Source organism: Rhynchophorus ferrugineus, unplaced genomic scaffold, assembly GCF_030347505.1.
Source record: "Rhynchophorus ferrugineus isolate W39M unplaced genomic scaffold, kcgeb_rfMv2 rfM4, whole genome shotgun sequence".
Taxonomy (NCBI): domain Eukaryota; kingdom Metazoa; phylum Arthropoda; class Insecta; order Coleoptera; family Curculionidae; genus Rhynchophorus; species Rhynchophorus ferrugineus.
Genome location: NW_027472583.1, coordinates 48,734,245 through 48,750,721, shown reverse-complemented (window position 1 = coordinate 48,750,721; position 16,477 = coordinate 48,734,245). Strand labels below are relative to the sequence as shown.

Sequence of the window (16,477 nt, the reverse complement as noted above, 5' to 3'; positions counted from 1 at the left end):
ATACATAAATAGGTAAATATGTTCTCTAATGAAAATAAAATACATTAGTTGGGTATACAATTATTAATTATGTGGATCAAGCCTTTAGGGTATATAACAGGTGGTTTAGAAAAGATTTCAATGTAAATATAATAAAATAAGTCTAATCTACAAACTATTGTGACTGTTTAATTAACTGTAGTTTAAGTTCTTCGATAATTACGTATTTGTTTCATTATTTTATTTATATTAGAATGTTACTAAATATCGAAGCTAAAATAAAAATGGGTAAAATGTCAAAGTTAAATGCGGCAACATCGAACAGTTTTGATGTCATAAATTGAAATGAGTTAACTGCTACTTTGTTAAATACTATATTAACCCATATTCGAAGAATTTAAAATTTATTGATCATTTACAAATATAAAGTTTCCATCTTAAATTTAACAATGCATAAAGCAATACAAAAATTGGAAATAACTAAAGAAGGTATCTTAGCAAGCGCAAAAAATGTAGCTTTACAGCATGCACCTACCTAATGTCTTCGGTGTTGAAATTGTTGACAACTGTGTTGATGAAATTGTCGCGCATAATCACCGAACGTATAGACTTCCAGTCGCCGGCGTTTTCGCCCAACAGTAAGCAAATGGACTCGAGAGCAAGCTTTACAATCGCCGGCGGATTTGACATAGAACGGATTTCGACAAGTTGTTGTTTTTTGATGGACTTTACGGCTGTGTAGGAGGAAGAAAAACAAACAAATAAAATGACAATGCAAAAAAACAAATTCAAGCGTTAAAAAAACGTGCGTTAGTTAAGCCTACAAAGGGAACAAACAGATAAACAGTAGACGTTGTCGATAGATATGATAAGGCCAATTGTTGTTTACATTATTCTTCATGTCAGCTAAGTTCGCTTATTTTCACTCATATAGTTTCAAGTTATTTAATTGTGTGTACTATAAAGGATACAATATAATAAATATAATTTAAAAGAAATTATTACATAACTTTTATAGGCTCTTCTAAATTTAAGTATATAAAGTTCACTCTATATATTTGATATGAATATATTTAATAAAAGGCGCACAGCTATAAGTGATACTAACACTGTTATACAAAAAAGATAATTTACAATTAAATATATTGGGCCTGAGAAAGTTTCTGGAGTTTTCTTAATGAAATTCGCCATTATCGACAAGTGGTATTTTTAACCCTTTTTAGAAAAAAAAACGGAACAGTCGCTATGGGGAGACTATATTTTTATATGTAATTCATTTTTCATAATTGATTATGAAACATTTCGAAAATAGCTCGATTTCACTGCATTTCAGCATCGCATCACATATACTCGTTCTATTGTGAGAACAAACAAAATTATGAGAACGAAAACGAAGAAACTATTCTCCGATAAAACATTTTGAATTTTTTTTCACATACAATTGGGGTGACCTTTAAGGAATATTCTACAAAGGAGGATTGCAAATGTACACCTATCATTGTGCAGCATTCCTCTGGCAATTTTTTCATAGACGACATTGAATAGATCTGTAGTAAATATAGTGAGTCGCTGTTACTCGGAAGTTTGATCCAATTTCGGATTACATAATAGTACGCTATTAAATATATCAAGGAAGAATCGAAGAGAGTATTGTTATAATAGGTGAACTTGGTTCAGACTGTCCACCATAAAATCACACATCAGTCACCTATCATTGTGCAGCATTCCTCTGGCAATTTTTTCATAGACGACATTGAATAGATCTGTAGTAAATATAGTGAGTCGCTGTTACTCGGAAGTTTGATCCAATTTCGGATTACATAATAGTATGCTATTAAATATATCAAGGAAGAATCGAAGAGAGTATTGTTATAATAGGTGAACTTGGTTCAGACTGTCCACCATAAAATCACACATCAGTCACATCATCACAATTTTTCACGTTGTCGTATTTTGTTATTTTTTCCTATTTTCAAAAATAAATAACTTTTTAACAAGCTCAAGCTTTTTAGCAAGATCCGTGTTTTCCAAGTGATTTGCAACTGATACCATAGGGATCAGGAAAAACTTCCCGAAACTTCCAATTTTATCGCAAGCCCAATATTTTCGAAGAGCCCGGAAAATACGTTAGGTCGAGTATAAACGGTCGATCCATAAACTAAAACCAGGAAACTTACCTGACACTCTATATACATATAAGAAACATGATTTTATATGTTTATATAAATTGATAATAATAACATCGCTAAAGTATGTAATTAATTACTTTACGCTGTTTCGTCACTAAAAATCTAATTAATAGAAGCAATCACATCATCTAAAGCATTTGAAAACACCTAGAGAAACTATTCAGTATGTATAGATAACGTAAACATGCCAGAGTTGTCATCAGCCAACATCAAGAATATGTTCTGTCCCAGAACTAGTGTTGTTTGCCCTTACGTTAGATTATCAATCTTGAAATTCACTATGGTAGGAATAAAGTTGTCCCGCATTATCACTGATCTAATCGAACGCCACTCGATGGCATTTTCGTGAAGCAAAAGGCATACCGCCTCTAAAGCCATCTTCACGGTTGCGGGTGGATTCGACATAGACCTTACTTCGACTAGATGTTGTTTCTTTATAGACTTTACAGCTAAAGAAGTGCTTGTTAGTAAAATAAATGTAAAAATTAATTTGATCCCGCCTGAGTTATCAAAGTTTGTTCGCAATATAACAACGTCGGTTAAAAAATGGATGCTGGTAACCCAGGTCGGAATAACTACTTAGGGTGTCTGAAATAGAATAACATTATGTGCCCTTACCGTTTTGAGCGTCAATAACAGCAGGTTCTACTTGAGCTAAATCAGCCATTACTTCCGTTCGTTTCTGTTCAATATGAACCGTTTGTTCGGCCAACTGTTGCTGAATTTCTTGACTTTGGACTTTTTTCTTTTCAGCCTCTTGTTGGTCTTTCACCATCTGTTTGAGCTTGGCGTTGGCAGCTTCATTTTTCGCTTGCAATTCTTGCGACTTCACTGCAAGACTCTTTTGCATTTCTTCAACCTATATATGAAAATATTGGATTGTTTTGAGTGTTTGACAAACTTTAACAGAACAATACCTGTTCTACAGTTTCTGCGATTTTATTCAGACCAACGTTCAAGTGCAGTTGTTGCTCCTCCAAATCGGATCGTTTTTCGTTGTGTAATTTTACAAAATGATGGATGAAGTCCAAGTAATGTCTTGGAGTTATGGCCATAGTACGACCACCTAAAATATACAGTTTGTAGTAAAAATAACAAAGGCAAATGATGTTTCATCTAACATTTTAAATGGAAAAACTAGAAAAATATTGGGTACAATTATTTCTATGTTTATTTAACGAGTACTAACTTACCTCGTTTTGCCAAACGAACATTAGCTTTGTGCAATGTTTGATGCACGTAAACGCAAGCATTTATAACGGCCTCACGATGGCTTGGAGTAGCTGGAACAAATTTGCAAGCGGCCGGGAAGAAATCTGGCGCGTGCCAGGTGGGCCTGTCCAAATCCAGACGGTTTGTGAATTCCTTACCAACCTAGAAAGCAACCAGTAACAATCATAATTGTAATTAAACTTAAAGTATTTATATCATACTTGGTATAAGGCGCCATCTGACCAGTCGCCGAACCAGTTCAACACGCATCTGTTGAATAAGGCAGGAGAGGTAGCGGCTCGGTCTTTCAGCCCGTCGGTAGATGGATTCATGGTAAATACAACATGTAAATTGCGCATAACTTGTTGGGTAAACCACTTGTACAGTTCGTCACTAGAATCCAACATAAGACCTAAAAATAGGCATCACGAACGGTAAAGAAACGAGTTTGATCAGTCGACAGTACAAACAACCTTCTCTCTGAGCTCCTTCTTTACATTGCGTCATCAATGTAGTGTATTCATCCCCTTCAAATAGACCAGGAACTTCTCCATTCGCCAGTAGGGTGTTCATTCTCTCCAAGAAGCTCGAGTCCAACATGTTGGATTCATCCAAGATGAACGTGATCTTTTCATCCTTGCAACCAGCTCTTCTCAACACTGATCTCAAATCTTCATCAAAATCTTCGGCTGTGTATTTGTTATGAACCTAAAGATGTGGATTGCCAACAACTATAAATTAACCTACTTTAGGGGTACTTACCTTAATTTGGAATATTGACAGCCCATTCATCCAGGCAACGAATCGTGATAGAGTTGTTTTGCCAGCACCGGATACACCAATGAGCAAAAGGTGACCTTGTGGCTGCCTGAATATTCTATCTATTCTCAATACGTGATCAAGTACTTCATCGAAGAGCACAAGGGGAACGTCTAGTTCCTCCTCGTAGAACACCTTCAAGCGTGCCTTAACATATTCTCGTAACTTTTCCCTCTCAACAGGCATGTAATCCTTTGATAGCCAATTGCTGTACAAAATGGGCCTTTCTAAAGCTGTTTCGCAATTCGCCGATGGGAAGTGCTTCATGGCCACAGAGTCGATATTCTCGTTAGTCCATTGCCGTTCCGAATCCTCAACAAGTCTATCTTGGAAAAGGCGCAATGCTTCATGAGCCCATATTCTTACAAGTCCTTCCACTCTCAATGAATCAAGAGGTCTATAAATGAAATCTTTAGTAATAAGGTAATATAAAGATGTTTCGAATTAAACCTGATAGCTTCACATATTCCACGAACCCATCGGGTCATTTCACGAGGTGAATATACGTAATGTGGTTGCATATCTTGAGTAAATCGATCTTGTGATACTAGATAGAATTCGACCATGGCATTAGTCAATGGCTCAGCATAACCTTTCAATCCAGGGGTAAGTCTAAGCATAGCACGGGTAAATGTACCATAAATCTGCTTCAGAGAAGTTTCTCCAGGATAATCAACATAGATCACTGGGACGTGGCGCAAGAACCTAAAGATAATTAATGTAGTGTCATTAATTTCAGTTTTCAAGATATATATTTATCTAACCTGTGGGAAAGTGGTTTCCGTCCTGGATCGGTGGGTGGATTGCAAGCACCAACGAATTGAATTCTCTCCAGTGACACCCAGGTTTGATCACTAGCTCTGTAGAAACCTTTTTGTTCGACGATTTGACGTAAGAACATTATCACTCTTTGTGTACCATAGTTGTCCATATCTGGCAAATTGATCTCGTCGCAGAATAACACCAACCATTTTCCAAGCTGTTAAATATTTATCGATAAGTTTAGGAAAAACTTTAATTTTATGAAATGCTTACTTGAACAGGTGCTAAAACAACTCCATTTGGTGTCTTTCTGTATTCGCAGTAGTGATCGAATGTTTTAAGCAGAAGCTCTGGCGTGGTAGCAGATGAGAAATTGAGACCAACCACTTCCATGTCTGGCAAAGCTCTTAAGGCTGAAAATAGTGTCATGGTTTTTCCAGAACCTGGAGGGCCACATAGGACTAAAATATGGTAACACTATTAATGCAAAAAAGAAGTCACATAGTTAACAATTCCTTATACCTAATGGTTTATGTTCAGCTAACCAAGTATACAGAAGAGACTCATGTCGTACGGTGTCCAACGTAGGTACAACAATATCTGGGGATGCTACTTTATGAGTCTCGACCTCAATTTGAGGCACCTTATTACTCCATGGCGCCCATTCTCCTTCTATAGTGACCTCGTAATCGATAATAGGAGTGTTATTATCAGGCGGTAGCGGAACTGTAGTTATCGATCGTACGAAATCGCCCAGTTCTGAACGAACTTTCAACTTGGCATCACCAGCAAAACTCCACAGTACGGCATATATCAAACATTTGGGAATATAACGTTCGAGAGTTTCGTAGGCCAATGGGAAGTCATTATGCGCATGATTGTAGGCAAGTACATTACGAACGCTCTGGTTCAGCATGGAAAATAGCGAACTCAAAGCCCGTAACCTAGTGAAGTCCATGATATGCTCCTGCTCCATGGCGTGCTCTAAACATCTGATGACTAAACCATCAGGTTGTAAAAATGGTTGGAGCAAATTAGCAACGTCTTGTTGCACTTGTAATGTGGGAGATACGGTTTCATCTTTCTTCTCTGTCTTCTTGCCGAAACTATCATCTTCTCCTAAAAATAGGCCATAATCATTACAACTACTAATACCATAATGTTACTAAATTCTATTAGGTATTCAAAAGTATTATTTCAAAATATGTGCATTAGTTCATGTGGTAAATGTAATAAACGCTGAATATATTCCAACATGATACAACAATAGAATCTTGTTTTAACACAAAAAAATTGCGTGTTGCTGCATTAAGGAATAATAATTTTAGGGTCAAGAATTAATCTTTACTAAGGTTAGTTTGATTTGAAGGAAGCTCACCAAAAACTTATGGTAAAAACGATATTTATGTCAATAAGAAAGCTAAAAAAGTTTGAACACAATAAATTACAAATTGCATTTACCCAGTAATACTTGCATTTGATACGATTGTCCCAGTTCAAATCAATAAGGAATTATGCACATGAGCTAGAAATTGAATCAACAATTTGAAAATATTTGGTTTGGAAAATATTAGAAACGAGAGTAAATCGGCCCAATTTATTTGATTGTTAGAAAATACATTTCTGTTTCATATTGTAACTGATAATAAAAAATAGAGTTCCTATGATAATTTAAATCGAAAAAATCGTGATGGGCGGAACAACACAGATCGTAACCAAAATGAGATATTATAGTAACTCATAGTTACGGAAAATATGTAAAACTTTGGATCAAATTAAATGGTTAAAACACCGGAATTAATTTAATAAAAAAAAACCAAGATTTTCCGTATTAATGCAAACATATTATTAAGGAACAAGTTGTCTCGAAGTCAAAATATCAACATAGTTTGACTCAGCAAATGTGTAAAAAACAAGTATTGCAACCGAATGAACAAACAGACAGACAAACACTGCAGAATCTTGTAGCATAGTAACACTTGTAGAATAAGTAAAAACAGGTTAGAGGAAAAAATATACAAGAAAATCGCAAATTTTTCATAAAATATAGGGCTATTCCAATAATTTAATTTATTTTTGTAACAACAATAAATACCTTCTTCCAAGAGGAGGTTCTTAAGACGCAACATGTAATTTTCGAAAATCATTTCAGTAGTTAGTACATCCTCAGAGAACCACACCATGCCGCAACGAGAAACTGTAGCCAGGGTTGCATATTTTAAATCTTGCACCTGAAAAAAAAATTTTAAAAATCGCACACTATTCATCGTCTGTCAGATTATCAACTAGGCTCACCTCAAACATCACACGGACATTGGGGGGCAGCGATAAACGTTCTCCGTTGGGCAGAGTGAGCAGTTTGTTATCATCAAGTACAGAATTTAAATTTTCTACCCATTCGGGATCAACGTCACCATCAAAGATGATCCACTGACGTTTGTTTATTTCTCCTCTGACGTTATCAATGATTTTTCTAAATAAACATAGGTAATTAAATATTTAATGTTTAAAGGTAGAGCTTTACACATCAATAAAGTTGATAATATTACTTTAATTACCTCAAAATATGGGTAAATAGACCATCTGTCCATTCTCTCGTGTTGGGGTCTAACACGCCATAAAGGGCTTCTTTGCTGATAGCTTTGGGATCAATGACATGAGCCACACCCTCCACGCCTTCAAACCGTTCGAGCGCTTTAAGCAAAACTCTCCATGCGGTACTCTTTCCCGAACCACTGGGACCAACCATCATTAAGCCGTGATTAAGATTACAAATTTGATATAGTTGTAAGACCTAGATAATAAAATACTGTAAGCTAAATGAATTATGATTATAAATAAACGCAAGTCATAAACAAAATACACTACTGTAATTTGATCTTAACCTGGAAATCACCTGAACAATGAAACATTCTTACAAAATAATATTGAAAAATAAAATAACAAAACCACATCATTGCTTATGTTTATGTACAGGTTATGTAAAAGTTTCCTTTATTAGAACACTAGCTGATATGATTAATATAGAATTTTTCGGGGCGGGTCGATATTGAATGAAATAAGCTGAGTGTGAGCTATTAACGACATTAATTTTTTCAAGTCTGTGTATAGGATATAATTTCGTTCAGTTGTCCTAGTACATAGATTATGTTATGTTGATTTTAAAGACGTAAGGCGATTGCGACCTTGCAGCATAGGAGAATCAAATCGCATTTTATGATCATTTCATGTCCTTTCTGAGAGATAAGTTTCATTTCCTAAATGGTTCATGCGAATACTCATCGTGGTATCCGCTGTGTGGCGCGTAGCGTCACGTCCTGCAATTACAGGACATCTACGTCCACACTGTGCAATTTGAGCAAAAATTAATCGATTATCATTATATTGTATCGCTCTCTGTTGACAGTTATGAACTATCGTTTTTTAAAAAGTACAAACAAAAAATATACATAAAGCATCAAATAGTAATTTTGGCGGAAACATTGTCACCACGTCAATCTCAACAGGAGGCTTCGTTACGGAGAGGGTGATCATGGTAATATTATTATTTGTTAAAAAATTCGTATTACATATATATTTTGTATACTCATTGATAATAACCTTTTATTATTTGTGACTAAAACAGATGCTGGCAAAAGCACATGGTTGCCACAGATTGACAATGTCAACCCATCCTAATTGAAAAATTTCCATTTTATATCAGCAAACTCTGGAAAATTCCAGATACGGATTTTTAAATCAGATTTGGGAAACTTTCATATAACGTTGCACGCGTTAAATAAAAAGCGGAAGTCGTAAAACCATCACTGTACCTTTGCTACCCATGTATCCCGCTAAGCGGCATGAAAGAAAAAAAAAGAAAATTTAAACCTTGTACAACAATGGGAATCAGTTAAAATGTATTATTTGTTTCCTAGAAGCACAAAGCTAGATGACGACATAAATAAAAATTAATGACAAAATCGTAGTAAAATGTTAACGACGGTGGTCACTGACTATGGAAAAATATACATCAAAGAAAACTGATTTTACCTTTTCCATCCAGGCAGACCCTTGTTCGTCGCCTTCGCCGCAAACCAAATATTCCTCGGCGCATACTTTACGAATCTCATCCTTAAGACCTAAATAAAATATAACAATGTGTTAATTCGGTTCGATATTTAGTCTTTAAACTGAACCTTTCATTTCTGCCCTGGTGTACTGTACATTGGGGAACACATCATTCAACAAGCTGAACAGAAGGGGGATATCTTCTGCTACCAATTTGGGTACCATTGTTTCACATACTGATTGTATTAAGATTTCCTGCTCGGGTAAGTTTTCTGCAATGCTAGCTTCATCAATATTGGTTTCACCTGAATAATGTAAAAAAAGACCCATTTACATATGTTACATGAAATAATACTTTAAAAACAGCTTTGTCATTAATGCTAACCTCTTTGTTTCATTCCTTCTTTGATTTTTTGGATCCTATCTCTCTTTACATTACCGGCCGATATCAAGACCGATTTCAGCGCACGGAGCCCGAAATCGTAATGGGACTGATTGGAAAGCTGCTCGTCACATAGTCTGATATAAAATGATCGAATCAAATTATCTCTTAATATTTGGTTTGTCTACACTTACTTGAAGAACGGTACGATTTTGCATGCTAGTTTTTCAGCAGAGCGGAAACCTTGAGAGAACAACATGACTTCCGCGATAAGTTGTCTGTCGGGAGTAGTCATAGCTAATGACCTAAACAATTTTTTCAAATTGTCTGGCAAATTGGATCTTCCAGCATATCCAGGATTCATGGTTATGAAAATGGCCATGTCGGGAGAAACACGTACCTGCTTCCCAACTAATTCAACACTGATACCTAAAATTTATTAATAATGAGAATACAATAATTATATATACATCGATGCACTGACTTCCGCTTTGTTGTGTTTGAGAGTCGGCGCTTTCCTTTTGGCTTTTTAGAGCTTCCTGAATGGTTTGGACCTGCTGCGATACGGCAGACAGCATCCTTTCCTCTAATCTATTAAATTCATCGAAACATCCCCAAGCGCCTACTTGACACAAACCGACAAATATTCTTCCCATGGCTTGGAAGTCGAATGTTTCGTCGCAATTGAATACCAGTACAAAACGACCAAGTTGGTTACCGAGGGCTTTTACGGATTCGGTTTTACCAGTACCAGCAGGACCTAAGATATAGCAGAATTAAAGATACCTTAGTTGTCATAATATAATCATATTACCAAACGGAGATCCTCCCAATCTAGCTTCTAATGCTTGGGTCATAGTCAAATAGCATCTGTCCGTTAATGGCGTTTGTACCAATCGGTCTTGTACGCCGAGGTATTCAAAACCATAATAAAAGCGGGCATTGGCCATGTGAATAGTTAATTGTTTCAATACCTCAGTTTGTCGAGGATCAAAATAGAATCTAAAGAAACATTATGTATGATAAAATGTAACATAATGACGACAATATGAATTATTTTATGAAATATGAAATGTTTTATTATACTTGTAACAATATACTAATTTGTAATATAACCAATTAATCATAAGGTGTCATAATAATACATGGATATTTACCGCATCTGACATAGCCATTCAAAAGCCTTATTACTGCAAACTCCGTTAGCAATTAATTTCCTGGTAACTGTTCTCTTGTGAACAAACTCGTTAATTAAATGTTCCAGTTTCTTGCGCCTCAATTGTGGTTGTTCTTGTAATACAGAATCAGCTAAAACATTGAGCGTATTCTCAACTTGTTGTAGTACTTTATCTAATGGTCCTTTTTGCGGTTCTCCATTCATCTGTAATATTTACATGTCCGAAAATCTCCATTATTAACTATATAAGTTATATTTACTTTAGATAGGGCTGCTTCTACATCTTCGCTCCAGAAAATCTGTGCCGCTAAGACCACGATCTGAGCTTGATACTTGTCGCACCATTCCATAAATAATTTCGGATCGATGCCATCTTTGAATTGCTTGATATCTTGTACTGCTTGCGTTAAACTTGAAGCTAAAGTGACACGCATTTCTTTTTCTACTAGAGAAAGCCACTCATTAATTTTGGGATGTTCGACGGTTGAAACAGGAGAACGGAACAAAACCTAAAATATTTTAAAGATGAATCAGCGAATCTTGTTAAAGATTTACAATTACAAACCTCTTCTCCTTCCCTGGAAGCGATTCCTGTGATGACTGTGTTATCCTCATTCAATAAAATCGAGGCCACGCCAGCAAACATTTTTTTGAAATGTTTTTGTAACCGGGCAATATTTTTGCTGTTGCCGATGATTTCCAGTAGATCTTCGTCGCCAACGAAATAAAAACGAGGAAACGATGTACGTTCTCTTTCCAAATATTCACCAAGAGCCTTTTGTATCTTGCCTTTAAAAAAACTTATATTAGTAAATACAGCCTTTAATAAAAAAAAATCCTTACCTAAAAGATCGGCGAGACGTTCCAATGCTCTTTGGACGCCTGGAATATTAAGTACATCCATAACCATTGGAGATTTGGAAACTTTTTTCATTAAACCCAAGAATTCGGAACTGATGCTTTGGAAACGAGAAGTCTCTACTGGTAACAGGGTCTTTATGTCGGCACTGCCAGAGAAAATTCCTAAAATAAACAATTGTTATTTCGCCGTTGAATTTTTTGTTTCATTGCGTATCACTGGTATATAGAGGTTTTAAATAAATTATAAGAAAATATAAATAAATCCAAAAATCCATTAAGGCATCTAGTTTCTAATAGTAATCAAAGTGAATATGGAATCGACCGAAGTTTTAATTAGGTAATTATTCCAATAAATCAACCTGTCGATGAATGTCTATTATTTCGGCTAGATTAAAAAATATGTAATGGTACCAGACTGGTAACAACTTTTTATAAAATATAATTAAGACTAATCGGGCCGTTTTCACAGGAAAATGAGGGCGGATGTCATCTAATCATGTATATAACAATAATGGATTGTTAACTTTTAACTTACCTTCTAGGTAGACCCATCGTCTTTGAACGTCAATCCAGACATCAAACAATGCATTTATCCGGTTCAATTTTTCCTCCCACGTTACAGTTTCCTCTTCAAATACCTTATAATATGGCGACAATTTCATTGCAGCTACTGAATTAATATGTTCTTTGACCTAAAATCAGACAGTATCATGAAAAGCCCTCAGAGTTAGAAACTAATAAGATACCTTATTGAAAAGATCATCCCAACCTCGTATCAATTTGCATTTATTTTGATAATTAATGAGATCTAATTCATACGTCTGCCAAGATTCTCGTACTTGTTTCAAGAACTCTTCCAACGCCATTTCTCCTTGCGCAATTAGTATGATGTCCTTTACAATTGATTCGTTTTTCTGTAGATTTACATCCCACACTTGACCGAGAGTGAGATCGCTAAGTACCCAGTTGACGCGAAGTTGTTTCATCAGCTGTTTCCAGTGACGCTCTTTGAGAGCATCAGATTTCAGCTCGACTATCATCATATTCACTTTGGTGTAAGTCTGGAGCATCTTTTTAACATATTCGTATGAGGCATACTGTCGTAAGCGAGCTGGAAGTTCTTTAAGTTGTGTCGACATAGCGTCAAGTTGTTGACGTAATTTCCGTGGTTGAACTGATAACCTATAATGGATTATAATTTAGTAGTATCAAAAATAAAGTAAACGATGGTTTACATACCATGGTTTTTCTCGAGTTTCATCAATCTGTTGCCATATCTTGGACAACTCGGACCATACTCCTTTTAAGTCTTGCAATTCTTCATAGACTACTTGCATCTTATCTTTGATTACACTTGAGCCAGCTGGCTCCTGTAGTTCGAGTGCTTCCTGAGCTTTGGCTACATTGTCACGTTCTTCTTTAAGACGGCTGAATTTACTCTCAAATAGTTGTAGTTGAGATAAGGCTTCATCGGGCCTATGGGATTATCATCATAAATGTTAATAATATGCTAGAAATTTATAAAGATGCATACCTGAGACGCCCTTCAACTGGTTTGTTTCTTTCCCAGTCTCCCAGAAAATCTACAGTTCGATTTTCTACCGCCTTATTTTCGGAAATGATCTTTAGTTGAAGGCTAGACACCTGTGTTTGTATAGAGGAATCCTTGCGTTTAATTATTTCATTGAATGCTCCCCATTCACCCTCTAAGTTTTCCACGTGTAACCAGTTTGTTGGAAATTGGAAACGCTGACGTTCTAAGATTCTCTGACCCTCTTTATAAACCTCTACTTGCTTCTCCCATTGTTTCATGTTCTTTTTCAGTTGCTGAACATAAGTTATAAAAGTAACAGCATCTGAGGTGCTAGCAGCCTCAATACTTTGTAACTCCAAATCGGATCTGGATTTAGATACATTAGCATGGAAACCAGTCATTTCATTACTGAGCAGAGCTCCAAACTTGCTGAGAGTCTCTTTGTGCCAGGAGTCATATTTAAGGGACACTTTGCTTTGTACCTTAGCAAAATCAATGACAATAGGTCCAAATTCACGGCGAGTGTCTGAAGTATCGAATGTCGATCGTGTTGTCCTAAAAAAAAATTAAAAATTATCCGATGTAAGAATCTTATAAAGTTTTAACAGTACTTAATATCGTTAAGACAACGCATCCATTTACTAATATCTTCACCTAATTGACCATATAGTGTATCTGATTGAAGATCCCATAACGACTGATAAGTTAACCATTGATTGACATAATTTTGAACCTTAAATAACGGATATGTTAAGTTTTATTCAAAAAATTTAGGTTAATTATTAATCCAAACTTACTTCTTTAATTTTTCCAGAAATCGCATTATACGCGTTATTTAGTGGTTGAGAACCACCTGGAAGTTTAGTCAGAATATTTCGGTAGGTTTCAATTATTGGAGTATCAATACCAACTTGATATCTACGTAGATAAAAAATAAAAAAATTAAAATAAATAACTAAATATATAAATGGATACATACCGGCTACTTTGTAATCTGACTTGGGAAGTAACAATTGCTTCCCAAGCAAATAACTGTTGCATGATTTGGAATCGAGCTTCTTCGATACTTGGATATAGATACATAGTTTGATTAGTGATTCTCACCTATAAGAAATTGAATATAAGTAGAAAGTTAATACTATGTTTCCAAGCTATTACTTCATGTATCATCGTTTGAATATGAGGGTCGCCACCTGGTTTATGAGTGGGTTGTGCTGGAGCATCAGTATCCATGGCATGGTCTACATCCCGTTTGGTTCCCAACAAAGCATCTGTCCAAGCTTGAATGCCGGCCTGTAATCGCCTGGCTAAATTTTTTTGAACCTAAATTCAAACAAAGAGCAATTGTATTAATATCATGAGTAAAGTAAATAATGTATAGACATTATTGAAGCCATTTGAAAACTGACCTCTTCATCTAATCTGCTAACCCAAATATGTAAGTTCGAGTATTGCTTCAAAGATAAACCGTCTACAGCATGTTGAATTTTTGATAATATATCAGCAAAGGTGTTCGCTGAATAAGGACAAGTCTCCAATGATCGTACATCGACCTCTAACTGTTCCCCAATTATTACTAACTCCTCTACACGTTCTTGGAAACTGACGATCTTCTCGGAAAACTTCTGTACATACGGATCCAGTTTATAGCTTTCCCAGATCAAGCTGGCGCCTTCTTGAATTAACGCCTGGACCTCCTTCCTCATTCCGGCGACAAGAGGTATAATACTAGCTTTGTCCTCAATCTAGACAAAAATTTATCATTAAAGTTGGTAAATAAAAATTGTGCATCATATATACATGCAATTTTAAAGCAAAATTGCGAATATAATTTTTTTAGCAACAAGGGGGCAACAGTAAAAAGGGTAATTAATGAACAAGTAGTTTGGTACTACTGCAGCAATATACATCTTTATCCGGATTATCGGGGAACATAATAAAGCGGCCGTTCAAAATTAAATCCTAAAATAAACAAGGGCTCATGCAAATATATCCACGTTCATGCCTAAACATCAAGAAGTAGAAGAAGTAAAATGGTCGCTGGCTGATCTACCTTAACCACACCGTGTTGGTGACTTTGGATCCTTTGAGTTAGCTGTGTTATCCAAAATAAACATAATTAATTCCTGGCCGCGTACAATCACTTTTCTTGTTTGGTTTTATGATTATTAGGTGCGTGAAAAACTAATCCATGTTTATTAAATTGTCTCTTGTTGCTGTGATGATGAGCATATATCTGTAGGAGGCGCTATAGTTTGCGTACTACTGACAACTAAATAAAAATATTGTTTTAGATAATGGTTGTTTAATTTAATCTCTTCAGAAATTGTGCTTGGCATACATTTTAGTATATCCGCTATAAGATAACAAAATGCATAATTCTGAACTCTTACTAAGTCTCAAATCGATCTACTTATTGACTGAATTATTGCGATGATAAATTGAATAATTGCGATAATTCTCTCTAAAATCTACCGAAACCAATCCGAAAAGGAAACTCTGGACGACTGAAAAAATTAAACAGTTTAAGAGTAGTTCACACATAAACTTTTTACCAGGCGGGAAAGCCAATAATTCACATATCTATTATGCCGATTGTCAAACCACTACTTTATGATAACAGAATATTTTTAAAGAGAAAACTGAAATCCGTCATAAAATCCAGATATTTCTCCATGTGATATTTTCTTTACCTTTTTAACGAATAAAGAGTTTAGTCTCAAAGGGGTTAAAGCTAAAACTGATCTAAGGGCCTTTTGAACGATTGCGCCCTTATTTGATGAAATATGATATGTTAAAAACGTGGATTTATTTTCTACACACCTAATGTTTATCAATTTATAAGGGGCTACATACATATTTTCAATTGTTACAGATTTTTCAGAATTCTTAACAAGTTAACTTTCTTGCAGTTTTACACAAGTTGTGTTACTTTATACGAGATGGGTTCATAAAATAATGGGTAATTTTATTTTGTATAAAAAAATTATGTATTCATCTCCATTAATATTACCCCTTTAAAATAGTCTCTATTAGTTATAATGTACTTATTTAACTTTTCTTCCAATCTACATTAGGGATAGCATCGAGGAAAAAAGAAAACAGTACCAAAATGCGTTTTATTCTTTCAATAGCTGTTTAAAAAGTAAACAACCAACATGACTAAAAATATATAACACAGCCTTGCGCAACATCAAAATTCTTGTTATTTTTTGAACACATGTAATTTAATGCTGTAATTTAATTTCTACATAACAACATCCTTTATAATTTTCCTTCTGTTAATTCATTTATCTTCCATACTCAGCCATATCTATCCACCCTATTTACATCCAATCCTAACTTTCTTTTTATAACCCATATACAGGAGATAGACAAAATAATATGGACATCATGCAATATAATACATCTTGTTGCATGTTGGCAAAACGGCTATGGTGTAAATAATGCTGAGTTTATATTTCAGTATTTATACGCTTTGTTCTACGACGGTTAAAATAAGTGAGCGGTGA

The 16,477-nt window shown here is 35.3% G+C and overlaps 1 protein-coding gene across 2 annotated transcripts in view; it reads right to left on the bottom strand.

The window, feature by feature from the left end:
* Dhc64C (dynein heavy chain, cytoplasmic) overlaps nt 1–16,477 on the bottom strand; it is a 29,965-nt gene that overhangs the window by 6,059 nt on the left and 7,429 nt on the right. Inside the window, exons 11-43 of one of the 2 annotated variants that reach the window (XM_076404148.1) lie at nt 14,375–14,710; nt 14,124–14,288; nt 13,945–14,069; nt 13,763–13,883; nt 13,577–13,698; nt 12,966–13,520; nt 12,671–12,907; nt 12,178–12,613; nt 11,967–12,123; nt 11,414–11,593; nt 11,136–11,359; nt 10,831–11,079; nt 10,551–10,774; nt 10,208–10,395; nt 9,878–10,153; nt 9,588–9,822; nt 9,397–9,530; nt 9,140–9,316; nt 8,994–9,082; nt 7,520–7,755; nt 7,257–7,434; nt 7,057–7,192; nt 5,484–6,080; nt 5,235–5,422; nt 4,964–5,178; nt 4,650–4,904; nt 4,143–4,596; nt 3,854–4,088; nt 3,602–3,792; nt 3,362–3,542; nt 3,086–3,234; nt 2,787–3,027; nt 2,422–2,617 (exon numbers count right to left, since the gene is read on the bottom strand). In XM_076404148.1, coding sequence (XP_076260263.1) covers nt 2,422–2,617; nt 2,787–3,027; nt 3,086–3,234; nt 3,362–3,542; nt 3,602–3,792; nt 3,854–4,088; nt 4,143–4,596; nt 4,650–4,904; nt 4,964–5,178; nt 5,235–5,422; nt 5,484–6,080; nt 7,057–7,192; nt 7,257–7,434; nt 7,520–7,755; nt 8,994–9,082; nt 9,140–9,316; nt 9,397–9,530; nt 9,588–9,822; nt 9,878–10,153; nt 10,208–10,395; nt 10,551–10,774; nt 10,831–11,079; nt 11,136–11,359; nt 11,414–11,593; nt 11,967–12,123; nt 12,178–12,613; nt 12,671–12,907; nt 12,966–13,520; nt 13,577–13,698; nt 13,763–13,883; nt 13,945–14,069; nt 14,124–14,288; nt 14,375–14,710 — 7,682 coding nt within the window. Of the gene's footprint in view, nt 1–514; nt 714–2,421; nt 2,618–2,786; nt 3,028–3,085; nt 3,235–3,361; nt 3,543–3,601; nt 3,793–3,853; nt 4,089–4,142; nt 4,597–4,649; nt 4,905–4,963; nt 5,179–5,234; nt 5,423–5,483; nt 6,081–7,056; nt 7,193–7,256; nt 7,435–7,519; nt 7,756–8,993; nt 9,083–9,139; nt 9,317–9,396; nt 9,531–9,587; nt 9,823–9,877; nt 10,154–10,207; nt 10,396–10,550; nt 10,775–10,830; nt 11,080–11,135; nt 11,360–11,413; nt 11,594–11,966; nt 12,124–12,177; nt 12,614–12,670; nt 12,908–12,965; nt 13,521–13,576; nt 13,699–13,762; nt 13,884–13,944; nt 14,070–14,123; nt 14,289–14,374; nt 14,711–16,477 lie in introns of both variants that reach the window. The other variant, XM_076404147.1, reaches the window with a different exon arrangement.